The sequence below is a fragment of the Trichosurus vulpecula genome, chromosome 1 (assembly GCF_011100635.1).
Source record: "Trichosurus vulpecula isolate mTriVul1 chromosome 1, mTriVul1.pri, whole genome shotgun sequence".
Lineage (NCBI taxonomy): Eukaryota > Metazoa > Chordata > Mammalia > Diprotodontia > Phalangeridae > Trichosurus > Trichosurus vulpecula.
In genome coordinates this window covers 519,641,789-519,663,483 of record NC_050573.1, presented here as the reverse complement: position 1 = coordinate 519,663,483, position 21,695 = coordinate 519,641,789, and the positions used below count along the sequence as shown (strand labels likewise).

Below are 21,695 nucleotides of genomic sequence, written 5' to 3'. Positions count from 1 at the left end.
CAGTTGAGTCAATTGCTCTGGAAAACCATTTGGAAGTGTGAAGAATATTAGTAAAGAGATGGTTCCCTTTTAGGTAGGATTGATATCCTAAGGCTTTACCCTTAGGATAGGTGGGGCTAGTTTTTCCTTAAAAACTATTGAAACCATCCTTGATATTCAATTGGCTCAGAGGACTAAGGGTTAGGCCTTCGATATAGTTTGCTATTAGCTTTGTTGTTGCGTGTCTTTCCTTCTGGAAGAGGACCAATGACATCAGGAGGGTGATGTCTTCACTTGCATATGAATTTAAGTGAGGCAGAGCTGGGCAAAGTCATCAGCCTCACTCTCTGCTTTAGGATCCTTTGAGTCCAGTGGCTAGACATAGGTCAGAGTGACTGGAGGTGACCCCAGATACAGTGGGTGACCTTGGCCTTTTTTATAAAACGTTTAATAATATTTTATTTTTTCCAATTACATGTAAAGATAGTTTTTCAACATTCATTTTTGTAAGATTTTGAGTTACATATTTTTCTCCCTCCCTCTTTCTCTTCCCTCCCCCTCTCCAAGAGAGCAAGCAATCTGATACAGGTTATACATGTACAATAATGTTAAACGTATTTCCAAATGTTGTGAAAGAAGAATCAGAACAAAAGGGAAAAACCACAAGAAAGAAAAGACACACACAAAAAAAGAGTGAAAATGGTATGCTTCAATCTGTATTCAGACTCCATAGTTCTTTCTCTGGATGTGGTTAGCATTTTTCCATCATGAGTCTTTTGGACCTGTCTTGGATCACTGTATTGCTGAGAAGAGCTAAGTCTATCATAGTTAATTCATCATACAATGTTACTGTTGCTGTGTACAATGTTCCAGTTCTGCTCACTTCACCCAGCATCAGTTCATGTAAATCTTTCCAGGTTTTTCTGAAATCCCTCTGCTCCTCATTTCTTATAGCACAATAGTATTCCATTACATTCATATACCACAACTTGTTCAGCCATTCCCCAATTGATGGGCATCCCCTCAATTTCTAATTCTTTGCCACCACAGAAAGAGCTGCCATAAATATTTTTGTACATGTGGATCTTTTCTCTATTTTTATGATCTCTTTGGGATACAGGCCTAGTAGAGGTATTGTTGGATCAAAGGGTATGCACAGTTTTATAGCCCTTTGGGCACAGTTCCAAATTGCTCTCCAGAAAGTTTGGATTAGTACATAACTCCAGCAACAATGCATCAGTGTTCCAATTTTCCCACATCTTCTCCAACATTTATCATTTTCCTTTTCTGTCATATTAGTCAATCTGAAAGATATGAGGTAGTAGCTCAGAGTTGTTTTAATTTGCATTTTTCTAATCAATAGTGATTTAAAGCATTTTTTTCATGATTGTAGATAGTCTCAATTTCTTCATCTGAAAACTGTTTGTTCATACCCTTTTACCATTTATCAATTGGGGAATGACTTGTATTCTTATAAAATTGATTAATTTCTCTATATATTTTAGAAATGAGGTCCTTATCAGAAACAGAAGCTGTAAAAATTATTTCCCACCTTTCTTTTTTCCTTCTAATCTTGGTTGCATTGGTTTTGTTTGTGTAGACCTTAGCCTTTTTAAACTAAAGTTTTTCCCAGGTCTCCATTTGTCTGACGCAACACACATTTACTGATTTAAGGATAGGGAAGAAATGAGGTAAATCAGACTGGAAAGGGAAGACTGTCAGGGTTTCTGGTCAGAACAGAAACAATTGATATTTACACTCACTTTGAGCCATCAAAACCCAAACAATGACCAAGTGAGGCTTGGACTGGGACCTGTTATTGGCTAATGTAGTTTCCTATTAGCCTAGATACTACAACAGCAGCAAAAGCAAACACAAGCTAAGCAAACAAAAAGCATGAGGAAGCAGACTCTCTTCCTTCAGGTTTCTGTGTGAAAAACTATTATAGACAACTCAGGGACAGAGCAGCTATGCTCAATTAAATTAATTCTAGATCCCTTGCTAAATGTGCTTTTCTTGCTCTGAACATCCTTTCCTTACTATGGCTAAGTAAAACTACTCTTGTTGGCTATCAGATGATCTAAGAGAGTCTCATTTTGTTCAAATCTGGAACCTGAACTACCTGACTAGCCTGAGTCAGGTTTGTCCTGGTACACCTTAGACCCAGACACTGGACTGGTGAGTAATTCCTTCTTCACAAAAAATGTTCAGAGTAGTCTTATTTGTGAACACAAAAAGCTGGGAACAAAGACAAAATAGCTTACCTAGAGACTGGGGAATGCTTGGAAAAAATATGACATATAATGAGTGACATGGAATATTCTGGCAATGTAAGGAGTAAAAACTGTGAAGAATTCAGAGAAAAATGGAAAAGCTCACATAATAAGATACAGAGTGAAGAAAACAGAGTCAAAGGAATATTATACAAAATGACCGCAGTGATGTAAATAAACTCCACAGAGAAAGGCCACAAAACTCTTGTCAAACACAATGATCAATATTATCTAAGTAAAGAATAAAACAAATAAACAAAAAGAATGAAACCACTCTCCTCTCCTTTTTGTGAACAATCGATAGCTAACAGTTTCGGTAGGAACGGATTTTGTAAGAGCATTTGTTTCAGTGTTTATTAGAAAGTATCCATAATGCCAAAACAAAACATATATTTTGGAAGAGAAATGGTGACCATTATGAGCTAGCATGGCTTAAGAATTCATGCTGGATTAACTTCATTTCTTTTGTTGTAAAAGTCTTTGGACTGTCACGGGAAATATCAGACATAGTGTAACTTGGTTTTATGAAGGCATTTGACAGTCTCTCCTAATACTTGTGGGCAAGGAGAGATATAAGGTGAGTTTGAAAGAAAAAAAATTAGCAAGGATTGGAAATGGAAGGAAACTGAAACTCCTTCTCACCCTTACATTCTGTGAATTGGACTCATAGAGTGGTCATTAATGGATGAATGTCAACCCAAAGGGGAGTTTGTAATAATGTGGCACAGGACTCTGTTCTTAATCCTATTCTTCCGCATGTATCTCTTGGTGACTCGGATGAATGCATAGAAGACATGCTTATTATATTTTCAGGTTATAGCAAATGTATACATTAAGTTACAAAAATAAGCCCCTAAATAACCTCAATAGGCTAGAGTGATGGGCAGATTTTATTAAGATGACACCTAAAATGAAAGCATATAAAATTCTGCACCTGAGTTCAAAATTAAATTTATAAGTTCATAATAAAGAAGAAACAGACAAGATAGTTGTTTAGGTTAAAATTGGGATTTTCGTGGATTACAAACTCAATGTGAGTTAACAGTAATAGGGTAATGTAATCTTACGAGGCATTTAAAGAAAATAGTGTTCCGAACTAAGGAGACTAATGTTCCCCTGCTTGTTGTAGTGAGCTCCCCATGAATGGGAGACTCCAACAAGAGGATAAATAAATATTGACCTAGTCAGGTCACATCTAGAGTATAGAGCTCATTTCTGGACACCACATAATAGGAAAGACTAGTTGGTGTGCTTCCAGAGGAAGGACATTGGATGGTGGGTTAATACAAAGCTATGTCACAAAAGGATGCGTAAGTAGAAGGCCTTGTGGATAAATCAGCTTTGGATGGGGAGAGATCTAATAATTGTCTTCAAGTACATTATGGTTATCAGAAAGCAGAATTAGGAGCAACAGATAGAGGCTAAAGAGCGATTTGCCTCAATATGAGGAGGAACTTCACAATAATAAGGTATATGATAATAAGATAATGAATAATGTCAAAAAATGGAATGGGTTTCCATCAATGGGGAATCTTCCAACACAAGCTGAATGAGTGCTTGTAGGGGATAGTCCAGTGGGTGTCCCTACTCAGGTATGGAATTAGACTCTCAGTGTTTTCTTCCAACTTTTAGATTCCATAAATTGTCAACGTCATTAGTGTGAGTACACTAAAACCAATGCTAGATTAACTTTATGTCACTGTAATCGTCTCCTATTAAATAAAACAATTACTCTAATTCAACTTCATAATTATATACTCAATGGAATGATCTATGCATGAGTGACAAAAATGAAACAACTGGTTATCACAGTCCCATCCTTTCTAATAGCTTTCATATGAGCTACTTTGGAGGGAGATTACAATAAAAGACTGTCATGAAATATAGTGCAGCTTTCTGAGGAATGATTTCAGCAAATAATTCATACTATTATTATAAGAAGTGTTGTTTTTTTTAAAGATCCTGCCAGCTCATCAAGACAGCAACATTCTTCTGCACTGTTATTATGGTAACTAAAAAGCATTAAGAAAATAAATACAAGTATGTACTGTAACATGATTATTTCTAAGTTGGTAAATAGCAATTTCAGTCTCATCGGTTACTTCTCAGGTGATATTTATCAATTATGCTCACCATGATATTTGACCAAGCTGTTTAAAAGTTTTCTTCCCCCATCCCTATTTAAAGAGGACATTATATTCCACACTTCAACCTTTGCTTCAGGTCAACTCTGAGGTTTTGTTCCCTTAAGAGGTTCAGTCTTTGTACTGTTTACTTAAATTCCTTCCCAAATGTGGTATTCTAAATATGCTATTAGGTTTCTATTCTTATCTAAATCCACTCTTTTTGTTGAGTTGTGAGCAACAGAAAGAGATTTAATCACGATGACTTGGGATTTAAAAAAAATACTCAAACAAGGTAATTTCTGGGATTTGTAGGTATCTACATTTCTGTCTATTAAGACAAGCTCATTTATTTCAGAGCAGTGTCTCTGAGACTCCCTTGGGCACTGCTTCCCTCAGAATCTCCAAATGATCTCATCCTTGCTGTGTGTACAGGGTGAACACTTAATAGCGACAACCTGAACATTTATCTACGGCTGTCTGATTTTTGGCACACTTTCTTGAGTTAGATCAATTTCAGATTGCAAACTCTTTTTGTAAATCATCATGTTACAGCATTGAACTCTGTCCGATTAACAAGTATGTACTTTATAAATGCCTTTTGAAGATTATGAAGACAGAGAAATAGGGACTAGACCTGTGATTTAATTGATATAAGGAATTCCCAGGCGAGGAAACTCCCTCTACCAGTGTAGATTGGCAACATGCTGGAAGGTGAGAGATTGACTTGTCGAGTCACTGCGTCAGAGGCAAGACTTGAACCCAGGTCTTTCCAGTTCTGAAGCCACTTCTCTATTCATTATTGCACAGCTTTCTCTTTGAGGATTATGAAAAGAGAGGAAGAAAAACTTGCTGAGTTTTGCAAGGATCCACATAGTGCTTCGAACATTAGTGTTCAGTTGTGTGCAACTCTTCAGGACTTAATTTGTGGTGTTCTAGACAAAGATATTGGAGTGGTTTGCCATTTCTTTCTCTAGATCATTTTACAAATGAGGAAACTGAGACAAACAGGGTTAGGTGATTTACCCAGGTATCACTCCGATAGTAAGTGTCTGAGGCTGGATTTGAATTCAGAAAGACGAGTCTTCCTGATTCCAGGTCCTGCTCTCTATCCACTGTACCACCTAACTGCCCAGGTATAATGGCAAGCAAAGGGGGACTTTTTGTTGTCTTTTGTTTTGGAGTGCTTCTCAGCACTAAGGCAACCAAGTGCCTTTGAGTCTTGCCTTTGTTTGATCAAGAGTCATTGATTGGAACAACGTTATATGATGTGGTGCTAGTTGTGATTAAAGATCTTTACTACTCATTCAATGGGCCTCAGGTGGGGCCAGTTAAGGGAGACCTGATTAGAGGTAGGTCTATACCTTTGTGATGCCAATCGATGATTAAAGATCTTTCTCATACAACAAAAGTTGCTAAGTAGGCACTAAACTGAAGGGCCCTAAACAGGGTATATATGCTCCAAGGTTAGCATTTTCCTTTGGGGGCTCACTCATTGGCAGAGTGTTCGTGTAGAGACTCTGGGTAGCTGTTAAGGAGCCCCAAGCTTTGAAAACCCAGATGTTGGTGCTTCTCTCTCTGGCAACTCTGTATGTATTGCTACGGACAGATGGTTAGAAGCCCTGTCTGCTTTGCTCTGTTTATATAATTTCTGCTTGTAATTTCTGTTTGTGTTTTCTCTGAAGTTCAGGGTACTGACTTTTTCCCCTGAACTAAGTGAATGTTATATGTATGTTTAATTAAAGTGAGAACTTATAAATTTAATTTTGAACCCAAGTGCAGATTGAAATAAAATTGCTTTCCTTAGAAAAGCATATCAAAGAACTTATGCTAGCAGCCCTCCCGTGTGCTGGTGTTATTGGTCTTACACCCCCACAGCAGCTGCTACCAACATTGTTGTTACACCAGGGGTTGAACATTAGGACATGAGAATTTGGGAACCTTCTCCCTCTGCCTCTTAGAATTTCTATTTTCCTTCAAGACTCAATTCAAAAGCTGCACAAGAAGACTTTCCTGATCTCCCCAGATGCTAGAACCCTAAGCCCCTTCCCCTTAATTACATATTATGGGTTTTACATTATTGAGTGTACACTTGCACCCACTTATGATTACATATAGGATTTATACATCATGCATAATGCAATATATGTATTATGTCATATATAATGATATATTATCAATCAATAAACATTTGTTAAGGACCTACTACATGCTAGGTACTGTGCTAAGTACTGGGGCTACAGAAAGAGGCAAAGTACTCAAGGAATTTAAACAACATGCAAACAAATACCTACAAAATGAGTTATTTACAGGATAAATAGAAAATAATTAGCAGAGGGAAGGCACTAGAATTAAGAGGTGTTGGGGAAGGCTTTCCACTAAAAGATGGGATTTTGGTTGGGATTTAAAAGGAATCCAGAGAAGTCAGTAGGTGGAATAGAAGAGAGAGAACCTTCCAGGCATAGGAGTTTTGTTTTTTTTTTTTTTTTTTGGAACATTCAGGAGGCCATTATCACTGGATTAAAGAGTATGTGGTGGGGAGGAAGGTGTAAAAAGTCTAGAAAAGTAGGAGGAGGCTAGGTTATGAAGGGCTTTAAATGTCAAACAGAGCATTTTGTATTTGACCAGGGAAGTAATTGAATTTTTTGAGTAGGGGAGGGACAAGTTCAGACCTGTGATTTAGGAAAACCACTTTTGCAGCTGAATGGGGGATGGATTGGAGGGAGGAGAGACTGGAAGCAGGGAGACCCATCAGCAGGCTATTGCAGGAATGAAGGGATGAGGTGATGAGGGCCTGCACTGGATTGGTGGCAGTATTAGGAGAGAAGGGGGCATATCTGAGAGATGTTGCAAAGGTGAAATCAACAGTCCTTGGCAACAACTTGGGGAGGGAGGGTAGTGAGGATGGAGTATGACACCTAGGTTTCCAGCCTAAGGAACTGGAAGGATGGTGATTTCCTCTATAGGGAAGGTAGGATGTGGGGAGGGTTTTGGAGGAAACATAATGAGTTCCATTTTGGACATATTGAGTATAGGACGCCTACTGGATATCCAGGGTGAGATGTCTAAAAGGCAGTTGGAGAGGCAAGAGAGGAAGGCAGCAAAGAGTTTTGAGCAAGATAGGCAGATTTTGTTTGTAATATATAATAATACATAATGCATACCATATTCATAATATATAATATATAGTTGTATAATTCTATCATAAATATGTATCACATAATAATTTATATAATGTAAATATATACAATTTATATATATATATGTGTGTGTGTGTGTGTATTATTAGCTTAGAATAGTGAATAGAATGCTAGGCTTTGAGTTGAAAAGATCTAAGTACAAATCTAGGCAGCAAGGTGGCACAGTGGGTAGAGCACAGGGCTTGGAGTAAGGGAGACCCGAGTTCAAATCTGGCCTTAGATATGTACTGGTTGTGTGACCCTGGGCAAGTCACTTCACCCTGTTTGCCTCAGTTTCCTCACCTGTAAACTGAGCTGGAGAAGGAAATGGCAACCCACTTGAGGATCTTTGCCAAGAAAACCCCAGATGTGGTGATGAAGAGACAGACATGACTAAAAAAGACTAAACCACAAAAAATACAAATCTGGCCTCAGACATTTATTAACTTACCTGTGTGACCCTGGGCAAGAAACTTAACCTGTCTCAGCTTCCAAAAGGATGCAAACTTTAAATCACTAAATAAACTTTAGCTGTTGTTACCATCGCCCACAGAAATACATGTTGCCTTAGAGACTGTGTCCAAAGGGAGTTTCCCTCTTGCCTTTGTGTCTATTGTGAGATCCTAGCACATAATAGGCACTTAATCAATACTTATTGATTAATTGCCTGGACAGTGAAGAGCTTATAACATGTAAGCCAGTCTCATGTACTTTCACTGAAACAGTATGACTGTATGACATCAATCCACTAAATGCATTGCAGATTGTACCAGTATCAGGAGCCCATCACTGAACTGGAAAAGGCAATAATTAAGAAATCATTAAAGTACGAAGAATACATTTGGAAAAGGATGATTTCCAGAATGCCATAGCTCTCTTTGATCTCTGCCATTCCAGCAAAAAATGGTACCTTTTCTGTACCGAAGGCCATAATTAGAGCCAGAAATGTATGTTCATGTGTAATCAAATTTGGAAGTGTATCAGTTTTCACTAAAGGGCTAGGATTTTGAAGCAGAGAGTTAATACGCCCAAATCCAATCTAAAATAAGGGTGGGGTAGATCAATGAGGGGTGTTGGAGTAGGGGTAGAAAAGAGAGTAAAAATAACTTTTCTGTTATTCCAGGGAGTATCTCATAGTTGTAGAATAGGAAATTTGATTCCTACTAACTCCAGCCAGTCCAGGGAACAACCTTTGCTGCAGAACCCAGCAATTACACAGGCAGAATTTGAATATGGAGGAGTCAGTGTAGAAAATGTAGCTTCTCTGTGTCATTGTCCTTACCCCCAAATTTTGAAAAGGGCTGACACCCTTCTTTCTGCTTTCTGCTCTGCTCACCCACACCTCTTTCCAATAAGCATACCATTTGTGCTGAATATACTGTTTTTTCCATTAGGGAGGGAAGGTAGACAGGCCAAGGAAAGAACTGAAAGGGTGGGTGGGGGAAGAACAAAGAGAAGGGAAGGGAAGGAAATAACCATTTGTCCATTCCAACACTGCTCTTTGTTTATCTTGTGATCCAGCCCTCTAAATTAGCAACCTGGCATGCCAGTGGGGCTTGCCTGCTGGGCTAATGGGGCACAAAAGCTTAAGCTGAACCAGTATTTTGAACACTGCAGATTTGCCTTCCAGGGCTCTGCACCTGCAAATGCTTGGATAAACTACTCTCTTTTGAACAGCTGTTCTCCACAGGGGTTCAAGCAACTGCCTGTCAGCTGGGAGAAGGAACTGCTGAGAGATTCCAGACTGCCTAGACATGACTTATCAAAGACTTCAGTCTGTTCCTACTGCCCACAAGTTTCAGAGAAATAGAATTACCTGGGATGGGGTGGGGCAAGAGAGACAAAGGCAATTCTGAAGCCACTCTCACCTAAACATGGTACAGGAGAAAGAGACCCTTCCAAAGGTAGTCATTTCCTATTGAATGGGGAATGGCTAAGCAAATGATTGTACATGAATGCAACAGAACATTAATTTGCTTTAAGAAGCAATGACTATGATAAATACAGAGAAATGTGCAAAGACTTATGTGAACTGATGCAAAGTAAAACAGGAAGAACCAGGATAACAATATCCACAAAGCCCAGGACAATTTAAATGGAAAGCCTAACAAGAAGGCTATCATAATTGAAAGCTATGAAATTACAATGACCAAGATGGGCCTCCTAGAAAAGATATGAAAATACATCCCCCTAAATCCTGATTCTTTGTAGAAGTGGAAATATAGGTGTGGACCACTGCATAGTATGTCAGACTTTTTCTATTTTGTTAGTTTTGTTTTCTTTTTTTCCTCTTTGTTATAAGGAAAGGATCTCTGGGAAGGGGTGGGAAGGGTTACAGTGAGAAGTATAAGTAATATGCAATATCAATTAAAATCAATAAGTTTATTTTTTAAAAAGCAGGCATTGTGGTTACTATTTTCTCCTAAGGGATACACACACACACACACACACACGTACACCCACAAACACATTTGTAAAACTATTCCTCTAGCATTATCCTCTTGTACACTAAAAGAATAAAGGGGAACCCAAGTTCAGTCATCCCCTGAACATTTGGGTCTCTATCAGACTCTTTCATGACATGGTTTTTCATCGTACCTACTGTCTAGGTTGCCAGCTGCTTGCTATACCATGGGAGAGAAGGAGCTGAACAGGATATCTCCAATATCACAATATGAAACTTTCATATTAACTTGCTACCATGTTGGTAAAGGCAAAAGAAATTCCCAGTTTTGGGAGTCACCAATAAAATTTGGGGTAGAACAAAAGGGAAGCAACTCAAGTATGAAAGTTACTATGGTGACACACTGTACTTGAGGAGTCTATCTGGAGAAAGTCAGAATTTTCCAGAGTCCAATATGAAGTAGTGGTGGTTGTCATCCCAGGACTCTCTTTTCCTAGCTTTTAAACATTTTTGGAGGGTCCTATGCTTTTTAGCTGTACTTTCCACTCCTTCTGGGTAGTTTTGTTTGGTTTGTTTCTGACAGCTTTCATTTCTAATGACATTGTCTTTAATACAACATGTTAGCAGCAATATTGTTCATCAGATCCTAGAGATAATACTGGAAGAGAACTTGGAGGCCAACTAGACCAATGTTTTCCATTATAAGCAAGAAAACTGAGGCCCAGGGTGGATAAATGAGTTTCCCAACATCATGTAGGTAACAGTTGTCAGAGGAAAGATTGTACTCTTGTCCTCTGACTTCAGAGTTAGGGCACCTTTCTCTATTTCTTAAAGTGCAGCATGTTTTTAGTCACTCTTTCTCTCTGGGTCTCAGTTTCCTTAACTGTAAAATGAGGGGAGTTGGACAACATGACTTTTAAGACCACTTCTGGCTTTAGAGCTATGATCTTATGTTGCTTCTGAAATGCCAACTAATGCACTCCATTCAAAAGTATTCTTTGTTCTGAATGCTAATCTCACCACAGGGATTAAACCAGAGTTTCCATTCAATACCATCTATACCTTCTTCCCTTAGCCTCTAACACGGAGAACACAGTTAAAAACAGGGCCAGATAAAAGCTAATCAAAGTTCTGTGTAACAGCATCAGATAGATAGGGCAAGGGTTGGAGTTGGGATCTTCTCTAATAAATGAACGCTTTGGAATTTCACTGGTCAGAAAAGATGCCAAAAGAAGCAGACCCTCTCCCCTGTCACATCAGTAGGAGGGATCCTCCTAAATTCAGGGACATGCAACCATAGGAAACTGGAGGCCTGGAATGTTGCTGCCATGTGGTTAAAAGCTCAGGCACTTAGCTTAGTTCTAAGAGCCAGCAGCTGTTTTACATTTACAGGGTCAGGAGCAAGCACTGACTTTCTCTTCTCTGTCTCTGTCTCTGTCTCTGTCTCTCTCTCTCTCTCTCTCTCTCTCTCTCTCTCTCTCTCTCTCTCTCTCCCCCTTCCCCCCCCCCCCCGCCCCTCCTCTCTGGTGGTAGATAAATGAGTGTAGGGCTTACTCTACATCACTGAGTGCAAGCCCTCACCTCTTTCTTCTTAAATAACTCAAACTACTCTCTTTGGGGGTGGTTAGTTCATAGGTTCATAGATCCTGAAGAAGCTTCAGAGGTCATCTATTCCAACCTCCCTTATTTGACAGATGAGAAAACTGAGACCCAAGGAAGTTAAGTGATTTCCCCAAGGTCTTACCAGTAGTACGCATCATAGGCGGGATATGAACCCACAACCTCTGACCAAAGAGTCAGGGTTCCTTCCTTCCTCCGCTCCAAGTGAGCTCATTTTTTCCCATGGAGCATATCAAAGAGATATTATTCACTCTAGCCCAAGGAGGTCCTCTCAGGATACCACAGGCTGATGCCAGGATAGATCCTGGTTCTTGAGACTGGGGTAGGGGGAGGAAGGAGGAAATCTTTGGAGATGTATCCACTGACTTTCTGGAATCTCTGCTGCTCTTCTCTTGAAGGCCATCACCCCGCACATTCATATTCAGCACTTTGGAAACAACAAAGCAGATGTTCCCTGTAAGACTGGTTTCTGAAGAATGCTCAGACAGACCGAAGCCAGTGACGATGTCATCTGCCAAATGCCTGTGATAGAATCCATAGAGCCTCTGACTCACAAGTTTCCTCGCTGAAGTCATTTCAGGGGAAGCCAGCACTGAAAAGCAAAGTATGCAGGAGGGGGCTAGAGAGTGCCAAGGGGGCTTGACGGCCTAAGCAAACAGCAACTGTATGAGGAGGGACTGTTTTTTCTAGAAGCAGGGGATAAGATCTCCACATGTGTAAAACATACCTTTGCACTTCAGCATTTCACCAGCATATTTTTTCAAATGAAACCCAGATGAATAATGGATAAAGGAAAAAAAGGAAGAAAGAGCCTTTACTGTTGGGTTCAGTAACAACAGCTGGTACAGCCTCCATTAATCATATTATAATCCTGCATCAGAAGGTCTTGCTCGACTTGGAAAGAAGGTTTTGGTCAGGTAGCCACAGTCACACAGGGGCAGCTGAGAGCACTTTGTCTTTTGAGAAAGGGGAGCAGGGGGGAAGCCCCCAATTGATCTGATTCCAGAGTATCGTTGCTTTGCACCTGCATGCATTTATTTTGGCAAGGCTGCAGTTCCTGTTTAAAAAATTAGGAATTGGCTTCTCATTCTTTGCTCTGACAGCAAGAAGAATTTAGTTTTGAGAGAAGAATGAGAGCAAGTCTTCCAAGCACAATAAAATGCCACTTGAAAAATCTGACTTGGCATTCCTAGTTACTGTCACCCAGAAAGACTGACCTTTGCTGCCCTGCTCTCTTTCCATCTCTCTCCCTTCCCCCTTTCCTCTCTATCCCTATCACTCTCTATCTCTATCTTTATCTGTCTCCCCCACCCCTATCCTACACATACACTTCATACATAAATACACACACACACAGTAAGTTTAGGAAGGAACTCATATAAGCAACATGATTTGAACTGAATTCATATACACACACAGCCATACATAAACTGTATATACATATGTAAATACATGTGTAAATGCATATACACACACAAACTATAACCTTGCCTCTCATATGATCTTACAGTTACACACATACATATACATGCATATGCATCTATACATACGTATAAATCACAACATACTCTTACAGTTACATACATATATGTACATGAAGCTATGTCTATACATGTATGTACACATACATACATACACACGTGTGGATGTGAATATAAGTTCTGTAAGGTCATCTGAGGATTAGCCTAGTTAAGTTTGGAGAAGCTCATCTGGAGGTTGGACACATACTGATAAATTCTTTGGCACAGCAACCCTCAAAGACCTTTCTTTCCTAAAATCTCTGCTTCTGGGGAAGGCTTAACCATCCTTCTAGTCATCAAAGTTTGTAACCTTAGAACTATCCTTGACTCTTCACTCTCCCTCTCCCCTCCTGCTCTATCCGATTGGCTGTCACATCTTATCAATCAAATCTTGCTTCTGTTCATTTTTTTCTATTCACATGGCCACCAACCCAATTCAGACCCTTAACCTCTCTCACCTAGACTACTGAAACAGCCTCCTAATTGGGCTCCCACCTGAAGTCTTTCCCTTTACCAATCCCTTCTCCACATAGTTGACACACTAATATTTTTCAGGCATAGGGCTGACCACATCACTCCTCTGTTTAAGAAGCTCCAATCGCTCCCTATTGCCTCTAGGATAAAACAAAATCTCTTCTACCTGGCATTTAAATCTCTTTTCTTCACATTGTGGCTTCTTTTGCCTGCCTTTCCAGACTATGATATCCTACCCCCAACACTCTATATTTCAAGCAAACTGTTTTTCACATACTGTGTAGCATTTCATTTCCCACCTCAGTGGCTTTGCACAGGTTGCTCACCATATCTGGAATGGACTCACTCTTGATCTGAGCAATTAGAATTTCTAGCTTCTTTCAGAACTCAGTTCAAGTGATACCGCTTACGTGAGTTCTTCCCTGATCCCCCTTCCCTAAAATTACTTTGTATGTGCTATGTATTTCTTTATCTGGTATATGTGGTTTTTCTCCTGATAGAATATAAGTTTTTTGGTTTTTCTCCCCAGAATCTAGCACAAAGCCTGGTGCTTGATAACTGCTTATTAACTGATTCACACAAAAGGGTAGAGGGGCAGTGACTGGCATCTACAGGGCTGTCCTTGCTGACAAAAATCAAAATCCTTGAAGTACGTAAGTATAAGTATAATCCAGGCTATAGGTTCTTGTTCTCCATTTACCTTAGGAATAGGAGAGCCTGATTAGTCTATCATAGTCTAGTCAGGGGTGGGGAACCTAAGGGCTCAAGGCTACATGTGGCCCTCTAGGTCCTCAGGTGCAATGTTTTGACTGAGTCCAAGTTTTAAGAACAAATATTTTTATTAAGGGGGTTTGTTCTGTGAAGTTTGGATTCAGCCAAAGAGCCACACTCAATGACCTAGAAGACCACATGTGGTCCTGAAGTTGCAGGTTCCCCACCCCTGAACCAGTCCCGTCTAGGGTCTTCTCGTCTTAGCCCCTTCCCAGCTCAAACAAGGGAACGAAGAATGGGGATTTCCTTCTACCAGCAGACATTGTCTCCAGTGTCCTGACAAGTGAGGCCTATAAGATGACCTGATATCACCTGGAGGCTGTGAAGACCAGTGTCACACTATATACAATGGCACATAGTAAGTGCATGATAAATGCTCATTGATTGGTTAGAAGAAGACTTGAGCCTTTGAGGCCCAAAGCTTCTCTTGCTCTTGTAGGATCCTGACCTGCATTAATAGAATAAGGAAAATGTGGGTGTTGAAGATGGGAGGGGGGAATAGTGGAGAGATGATGCTGAGATTAAGAGAGTGTGTGCCTGTGGAAATGTGGCCCGAGGAGAGATCCTGATAGAACAACAGGAATTCAAAGGCTCACAGCTTTTGAGCTGGAAGTGACCTTAAAACACATCTAATCCAACTTTCTCATTTTATAGGGGTGTGTGTGTGTGTGTGTGTGTGTGTGTGCATGTGTGTATGAGAAAGAGAGAGAGAGAGACAGAGAGAGAGAGAGAGAGAGAATTGCTCAAAGTTATCCAGGTAATAAGTTAGTAAGTGGTAGAGCTGGGGTTTGAAAAAAATGTCCTCAGATCCCCAAACCAGGTTTCTTTTTCTTTCCACCATTGTCTCTCCCTGTGACCTGAGAAAGCATATACTTGGATTGCGTTATTCAATAAATTACTGCAGGCAGCAAATCAACTAGATTTAGTTGAAGAGAAGGAGAATAAAGAAGAAAAAAAACCTGGAATATTGGGATCCAATGGTCTTGCTGAGCTAGAAGGAAGGACAACAAAGGGTCTTATGTAAAAGGAAAATCCATAAGGAGATCTCCAGTTCTTCTGTAACATTTTTAACTGTTATCACTCCAACAAAATGAATGCTCTTTTATGCCTATAGATCACTCCCCTTATAGTAAAAAGTGGAAACTACTTAAATAAATAATAACTCCAATACCCCTTCTTCCCCACTCCCCCAATAGATCAGCCAACTTTTTTATTTATTGAGAATGCCTACCTTCCTAGTGATCTACCTACCTGGCATCATCTTCACAGACAAGTTCCTTCTCTGTCTTTTCCTATTAGATGAAGGTGCTGCCTAGTTCTATCTCTAAGGCACACTAGGATTTGTCATAAGCACTATAGTGAAAAATCACATATATTTAGCCCTCTGGGTTTCACAGGTTCAAAAGATCAGAGATTTCCAGCTGACCTCAAAGGCCATCTAGTTGAATCCTCTTATTTTACAAACAAGAACAATGAGGTACAAAGGAGTGAAATGATTTCTCCAAGGTCACACAGGTATTAAATGGCAGCCATAGGATATCAAACTAAATCCTCTGCCTCCAAAGCCTGTACTCTTTCCCCAGCATTTCCTCCATAGCAAACCTGTGAAGTGGTAGTGCAAGTATCATTGTCCTGATTTTACAGATGAAGAAACTGAGACTAGGAGAGGTTGAGGCACACACAGCCAGGGTCAAATCTAGGGTTCACATTTAGATCCTTCTCAATGCTGGTTCTTTTTTTTTTTTTTTTTTTTTTTTACACCACACCAGTCTGTGATCACAGGAATGTGTAATAAATAGGATGAAAGAAGCTGAGGCAGGGGGACCAGAAGCCTACCTGTTGGCTAAAAGCTGGGATCTGGTTCCTGAAGGTGAGGTCAGATAGATGGCCAGATCTCCCCTTCTAGGGTGGGTAATGGTGATGCGGACGACCACATGCTCCAGGTAGTTCACATGGTGGTTGGGGTTGTCGGAGCAGCCAGAAGCTTTGTAAATGGAGCGGACAGCGCTGCTGGGTCGTATGGTTCTATAACAGATGGAAAGCATCAAAGTCAGTTTACTACACCCATAGAACCAGAATCGGCACCACCTCAGGCCATCAACCTCAGAGTATGAAGCTTGTCCTTGATTGTTCATGGCCCAAAGCTTAAGAAATACACTAAAATGATAAATTTCACCCACATTGAAAGGCAAGTTCAAGTGAATTCCACAAGCATTTATGAGACACTCCCTATGTGCAAAGCACTGTGCCAGACAGAAATGCAAAACAGTCATTGCCCTCAAGGAGTTTACATTCATTCATTCAGTCATTAAACATTTATTAAATACCTACTATGCATCAGTCTCTGTGCTTAACTCTGGAGATACAAAAAGAAGTAACAGACAGTCCAGTTCTTAAGGAGCTCACAATGGGGGGAAGGGGGTAGACAACAAGCAAAGAAATAAGTGCAAACAAACTATACATAAAATAAGAAGGAAATAATTAAAAGAAGGAAGGAACTAGAATTAAGAGGGATTAGAGAGGAAAAGGTGAGATTTTAGTTGGGATTTAGGGGAAGTCAGGGAGGTCAGGAGTCAGAGCAGAAGAAGGAGAGCATTCCAGATGCTGGGGACAGCCAGAGAAAAGCCTGGAGCTGAGAGAGGGAGTGTCTTGTTCATGGAACAGCCAGGAGGCCAGTGTCACTGGATCGAAAAGTACGTGTGGGGGAGCAAGTTGTAAGAAGACTGGAAAGGTAGGACCGAGTTAGGTTATGAAGGGCCTTGAACATCAAACAGAGCATCTTCTGTTTGTTCCAGAAGATGACAGGGAACCACTGAAGTTTATTGAATAGAGAGGGTTAACATGATCAGATCTGACTACACTTGAGGAAAATCGCTTCGGTGGCTGAATGGAGGGCAATTAGAGTGGAGACAGACTAGAAGCAGGCAGGACCCCTCCCCGGCCCCGAAGGCTATTGCAATAATGAAGGCGTGAGGTGATAATGGTCTCACCAGAGTAGAGGCCGTATCAGAGGAGAGAAGGGGGCATGTCCGTCCAAGAGATGTTGCAAAGGGAAAATCGATAGGCCTTGCCAACAGTTTGAATGTGGAGGTGAGAGATAATGAGGAACTGAGAATAACACCTAGGTTGGAAGCCTGAAGGACTGGAAGGATGGCATAGCCCTTGATAGTAACGGGGAAGTTAGGAGGGTGAGAGGGCATGAAGAGAAAGATAATGATTTCTGTTTTAGAAATGTTGAGTTTGAGATGTCTTCTGGACATCCAGTTTAAGATGTCTGAAAGGCAGCTGGAGATGTGAGATTGCAGGTCAGCAGAGGTTGGGGAAAGCTAGGTAGACTTAAGAATCATAAGCATGGGGAAGTAATTAAACCTATAGGGTACACAATGTGCAGTATTTATTATCTTGAAGTGGAAATTTATTGCTGTATATTTTGAATCCTCTCTTGCTTTCTGCTGTGCACATGGCAATGCTTTTTTTTCTTTTCTTATTTTGTATTTAAGTTTTAGTATTTAAGTCTATAATTTGTTTCTTTTTCTTTTCTTATTGCGTATTTAAGTTTTAGTACTTTTTAAAAAATAAACCTATGGGAGCAGATGAGATCACCAAATGAAGTAGTATAGAAGGAGAAGGGAAGAGGGCCCAGGATAGAACCCTGAGGGACAGCTATGCTTAGAGGACATGATACCCATGAGGAATCCAGCAAAGAAGGCTGAAAAGGAGAGGTCATATAGGTTGGAGGAGAACCAGAGGAGAGTCTTGTCCTGAAAACCTAGAGAGAAGAGAGTATCGAGGAGAAAAGGGTGATCACTAGTGTCAAAGGCTGCAGAGAGGTCAAGGAGATTGTGGAATAAGAAAAGGCCACTGGATTTAGCAATCAAGAGATTCCTGGTAACTTTGGAGAGAGAGTGGTTTCAGTGGAATGATGAGGTCAGAAGCTGGATTGTAAGGAGTTAAGAAGAGAGTGAGAAGAGAGAAAGTAGAGACACCTATTGTAGAAATCCTGTTACCGTAGAATTTCTATTCTATTTTATTGTAGATGTTCCACAAATAGAAATAAATGCAAGATAATTTGAGGAGAGAGAGTGTTAATGTGGCATCTCTGTAGCATTTGATGCCCTTGACTGCATCTAGTCATCCGTAAATTAGGTGGCTGGACTCAATAATCTCTAACATCCTTTCCAAGCCTAAGTCCTACAAATCTTTTTAATGCAGGGACAATTAACCCCTTATACCTACAGATACAAGAGTATGAGACTGGAAGACTTGCAAAGCCAACCTTCAGAAGATTTGCAGTCATTCTTTAACGTATAAATTACACTCAGGGGTCTATTAGTCCCTCGACTGAGACAAATTGCAATCCTTTCATAGTTGAGTGGATAATCTTCCTGATTGATATGACTGAAAAAATCATCACCTCAGGGTTAGTCTTCTGGTGATGAGTATGCTTCTTAAACTGGGCTGGTCATTGAACAACAGAAACGTGGTCCGAAGTCGGGCATATATACACTAGAATTCTTCCCTCCTTGGAACAACCTGCTAGAGTGAGAGGGCATGGCTTTTGAGACTAACAAGGTCACCTCCGCACTATGGTGTGAAGTTTTGAAAGAGGCCCTCTACACTCCCCTGTTAACTAACTCTAGGACCAAATGTAAATTTCTTCAGCATTTAAAGATCTTCCCTACTTGGGCTCTTCCCAGCTTTCCAGTCTCCTCAACTCCACCTCTTAGAGTCCTTGGCTTCCTTTCAAGACTTGGATCAAACATCACCTTCTACAAAAGACCTTTCATGCTAGTGCCTTTCCCTTTAAGGTCACCTTCCATCTGTCTACTCGAAGTGTAATTTGTATATACCTACTTATGTACAGATCATCTCTCCTATTAGAATGTAAGCTCCTCCATCGGCTGTACAGGGTAAAGGGCACAGAACCAGAAGCATCATTAATATAATAACAACACCATTGTAAAGGTAAACAACTTTGAAATACTTAAGAACTATGATTAATGCAATAGTCAACCATAATTGAAGATCAATGATGAAGATCAATATTACCCACCTCCAGACAGAAAGGGATGGACTCAGGATGCAGAGTCAACAACATATTTTCAGACATGGCTAATGGGAGAATTTATTTTGCTTGACTATGAATATTTATGTTTTCTTTTTCTCCCTCTCTCCCTCCCTCCCTCCCTTCCTTCCTTCCTTCCTTCCTTCCTTCCTTCCTTCCTTCCTTCCTCCCTGCCTCTCCCTCACCCTTCCCTCTCCCTTGCTCCCTGTCTGACTCTGTTGCTCTCTATTCCTCTCTTTCAAATGAGGGGAGAGAGATGAGAGAAAAAGAAAATAAATACTTGCTAAATGAAAAAAAGTTTTTTTTTTTTAAAAAGAGTGTAAGCTCCTTGAGGGTAAGGCCTGTTTCCACTTCATCTTTTTATTTCCAGTGCATCACACATAGTAAACATTTATAAATACTTTGTTGAGTCATTGATGTATTAGCCTGAGATTCCATCCATTCCATGCAAAGACGCTTTAGCTTCCCTGGACAATCAGCCAAGACAGATATTAAAGGTCAGTGCATGAGATACAATTGAAAGCATTATCATCATATATGTCTGTTTCAGGTTATTACTTGATTTGCCGGTCAGTGCTCTCCACACACACATGCTGCTGGGGGACAGTGGTCCACTTTTCGGCTTCCATCACCATGGCTTCTGCATCCATCAGCCCGAATCCATAGAGGTGGCTCACTGTGGAAGGTGGACAAAATGGTCAGGCTCAGACCAAGGAAACGTGGTGAACATTTATCTACCTTGTAAATCACATTTCATTAGGACAGTATTCAGATGCCACCTTTGTGAGCAGGGCTGCCCTGTAGGCTACCGGATTTGAGAACAAATTGGGGAAAGGTATCAATTGATAGTATCTCTTCATCGATTTCTTAAATGTTTCTTTTACCCAAATGACCTTAGTCATGGAGTGGCAACTTCTTTCTATAGATCCCACAAGTTAAAACAATTATCCAGTCTGAAGAGATAAAACGATATGCCCTACTTTTCATAGTATTTCACTGATAAAAATAACTTGGAAGCAAGACAATTTGGTTATACCTACTAGGTAAACTGAATGTCCCCAGAAGACAAACCATTATCTTTTCTTTTTCAGGAAAAGAATGAATTCAACTCCATGCATGCAAAAGACGAAGGCCTCTAGATTTTTGCGAGATAATAATTTTAGTAATAACTCATTTATTTAGTCCTTTAAGGTTTGTGAAGCACTTTGCATGCACTATTATTTTTTCTTTGCAACAACCCTGTGAAGCACGTACTGTTATTATCCTAATTTTCCAAGTGGAGGTACTGAGGCTCTGAGAGATTAACTGCCTTTACCCTAAAACACTGCATTTTTCACTTTCCAACCACAGATCTCATTGATCTTAAGATGAATTTGACATCACAACCAGGAGAATATATCAACATTTCCAAGTGTTTGGTTTTTCACTCCAATTTAATTTTTCAACTCTTCATTTCATGATTGTGTAAGGTTAGCCTCTCCTCAGCCTCTCCCTGCTCAAAGCTACCCTCCCACCACTGCCAAACTGATCACCTAAAACTTGGCTTTCATTGCTGACACTCCCTTGCAGGAAACCCTTTAATAATTTCCCTCTGCTCACAGGATAAACCCCATACTCCACATCCCAGATTTTTAAGGTTCTCCATTATTTGGCCCCAACCTTATTTTTCACTTCTCCCTTATGCAAATTCTACACCAACCAGGTTGGTCCACTCAAACTTTCCTGGACACATTTTGCTCATTTATGCCTTTTTTCCTTTTTGTACATGTGTATCAGTGAGATGCAAATCAAGTATTCTTCTCAACATGACCTCTTCTGATCTCCAATGTTAGCACCCTCCTAACTTCATCGAATTTAACTACCTTGCATTTATTATCTTTATATTATTCTGTATATGCCTAGAGGGACACCTGTTGTAGGCCAGGAGACTATATGCTCCTTGTTTCATTGCTATTATTACAATTTCTATTATCTGGCACAATGCCAGGCACACTGTAAGCGCTTAGAAGAATGTCTGATGAAGTACCTTCTCTGTCTCTCTCTTAATAATCTAGTCTCACCCATGAATCAGGGTGTAGCTCATTACTACTGGGTCTTTACTGTTTTTTTTTTCTGGAGCAAAGGAAATAAGAACTCACAATTTACTTTAAGCTTTATAATGTGATTTCCTCACAACAACTCTGCAAGTATTGTTATTATTGTGGTTGTCATCATCATTTCATTTTTGTTGATGCCTGGACCTGTGATTCTGTGATTCCATCATTTAGGGGGAACTTCCACTGGGGAA

General features: G+C 40.1%; 1 protein-coding gene across 1 annotated transcript in view; it reads right to left on the bottom strand.

Moving 5' to 3' along the window:
- PCSK5 (proprotein convertase subtilisin/kexin type 5) overlaps nucleotides 1-21,695 on the bottom strand; it is a 618,746-nt gene that overhangs the window by 223,702 nt on the left and 373,349 nt on the right. The window contains 2 exon segments of the mRNA XM_036741047.1: nucleotides 16,180-16,368; nucleotides 19,967-20,084. Of these exon segments, the coding sequence (XP_036596942.1) occupies nucleotides 16,180-16,368; nucleotides 19,967-20,084 (307 nt within the window).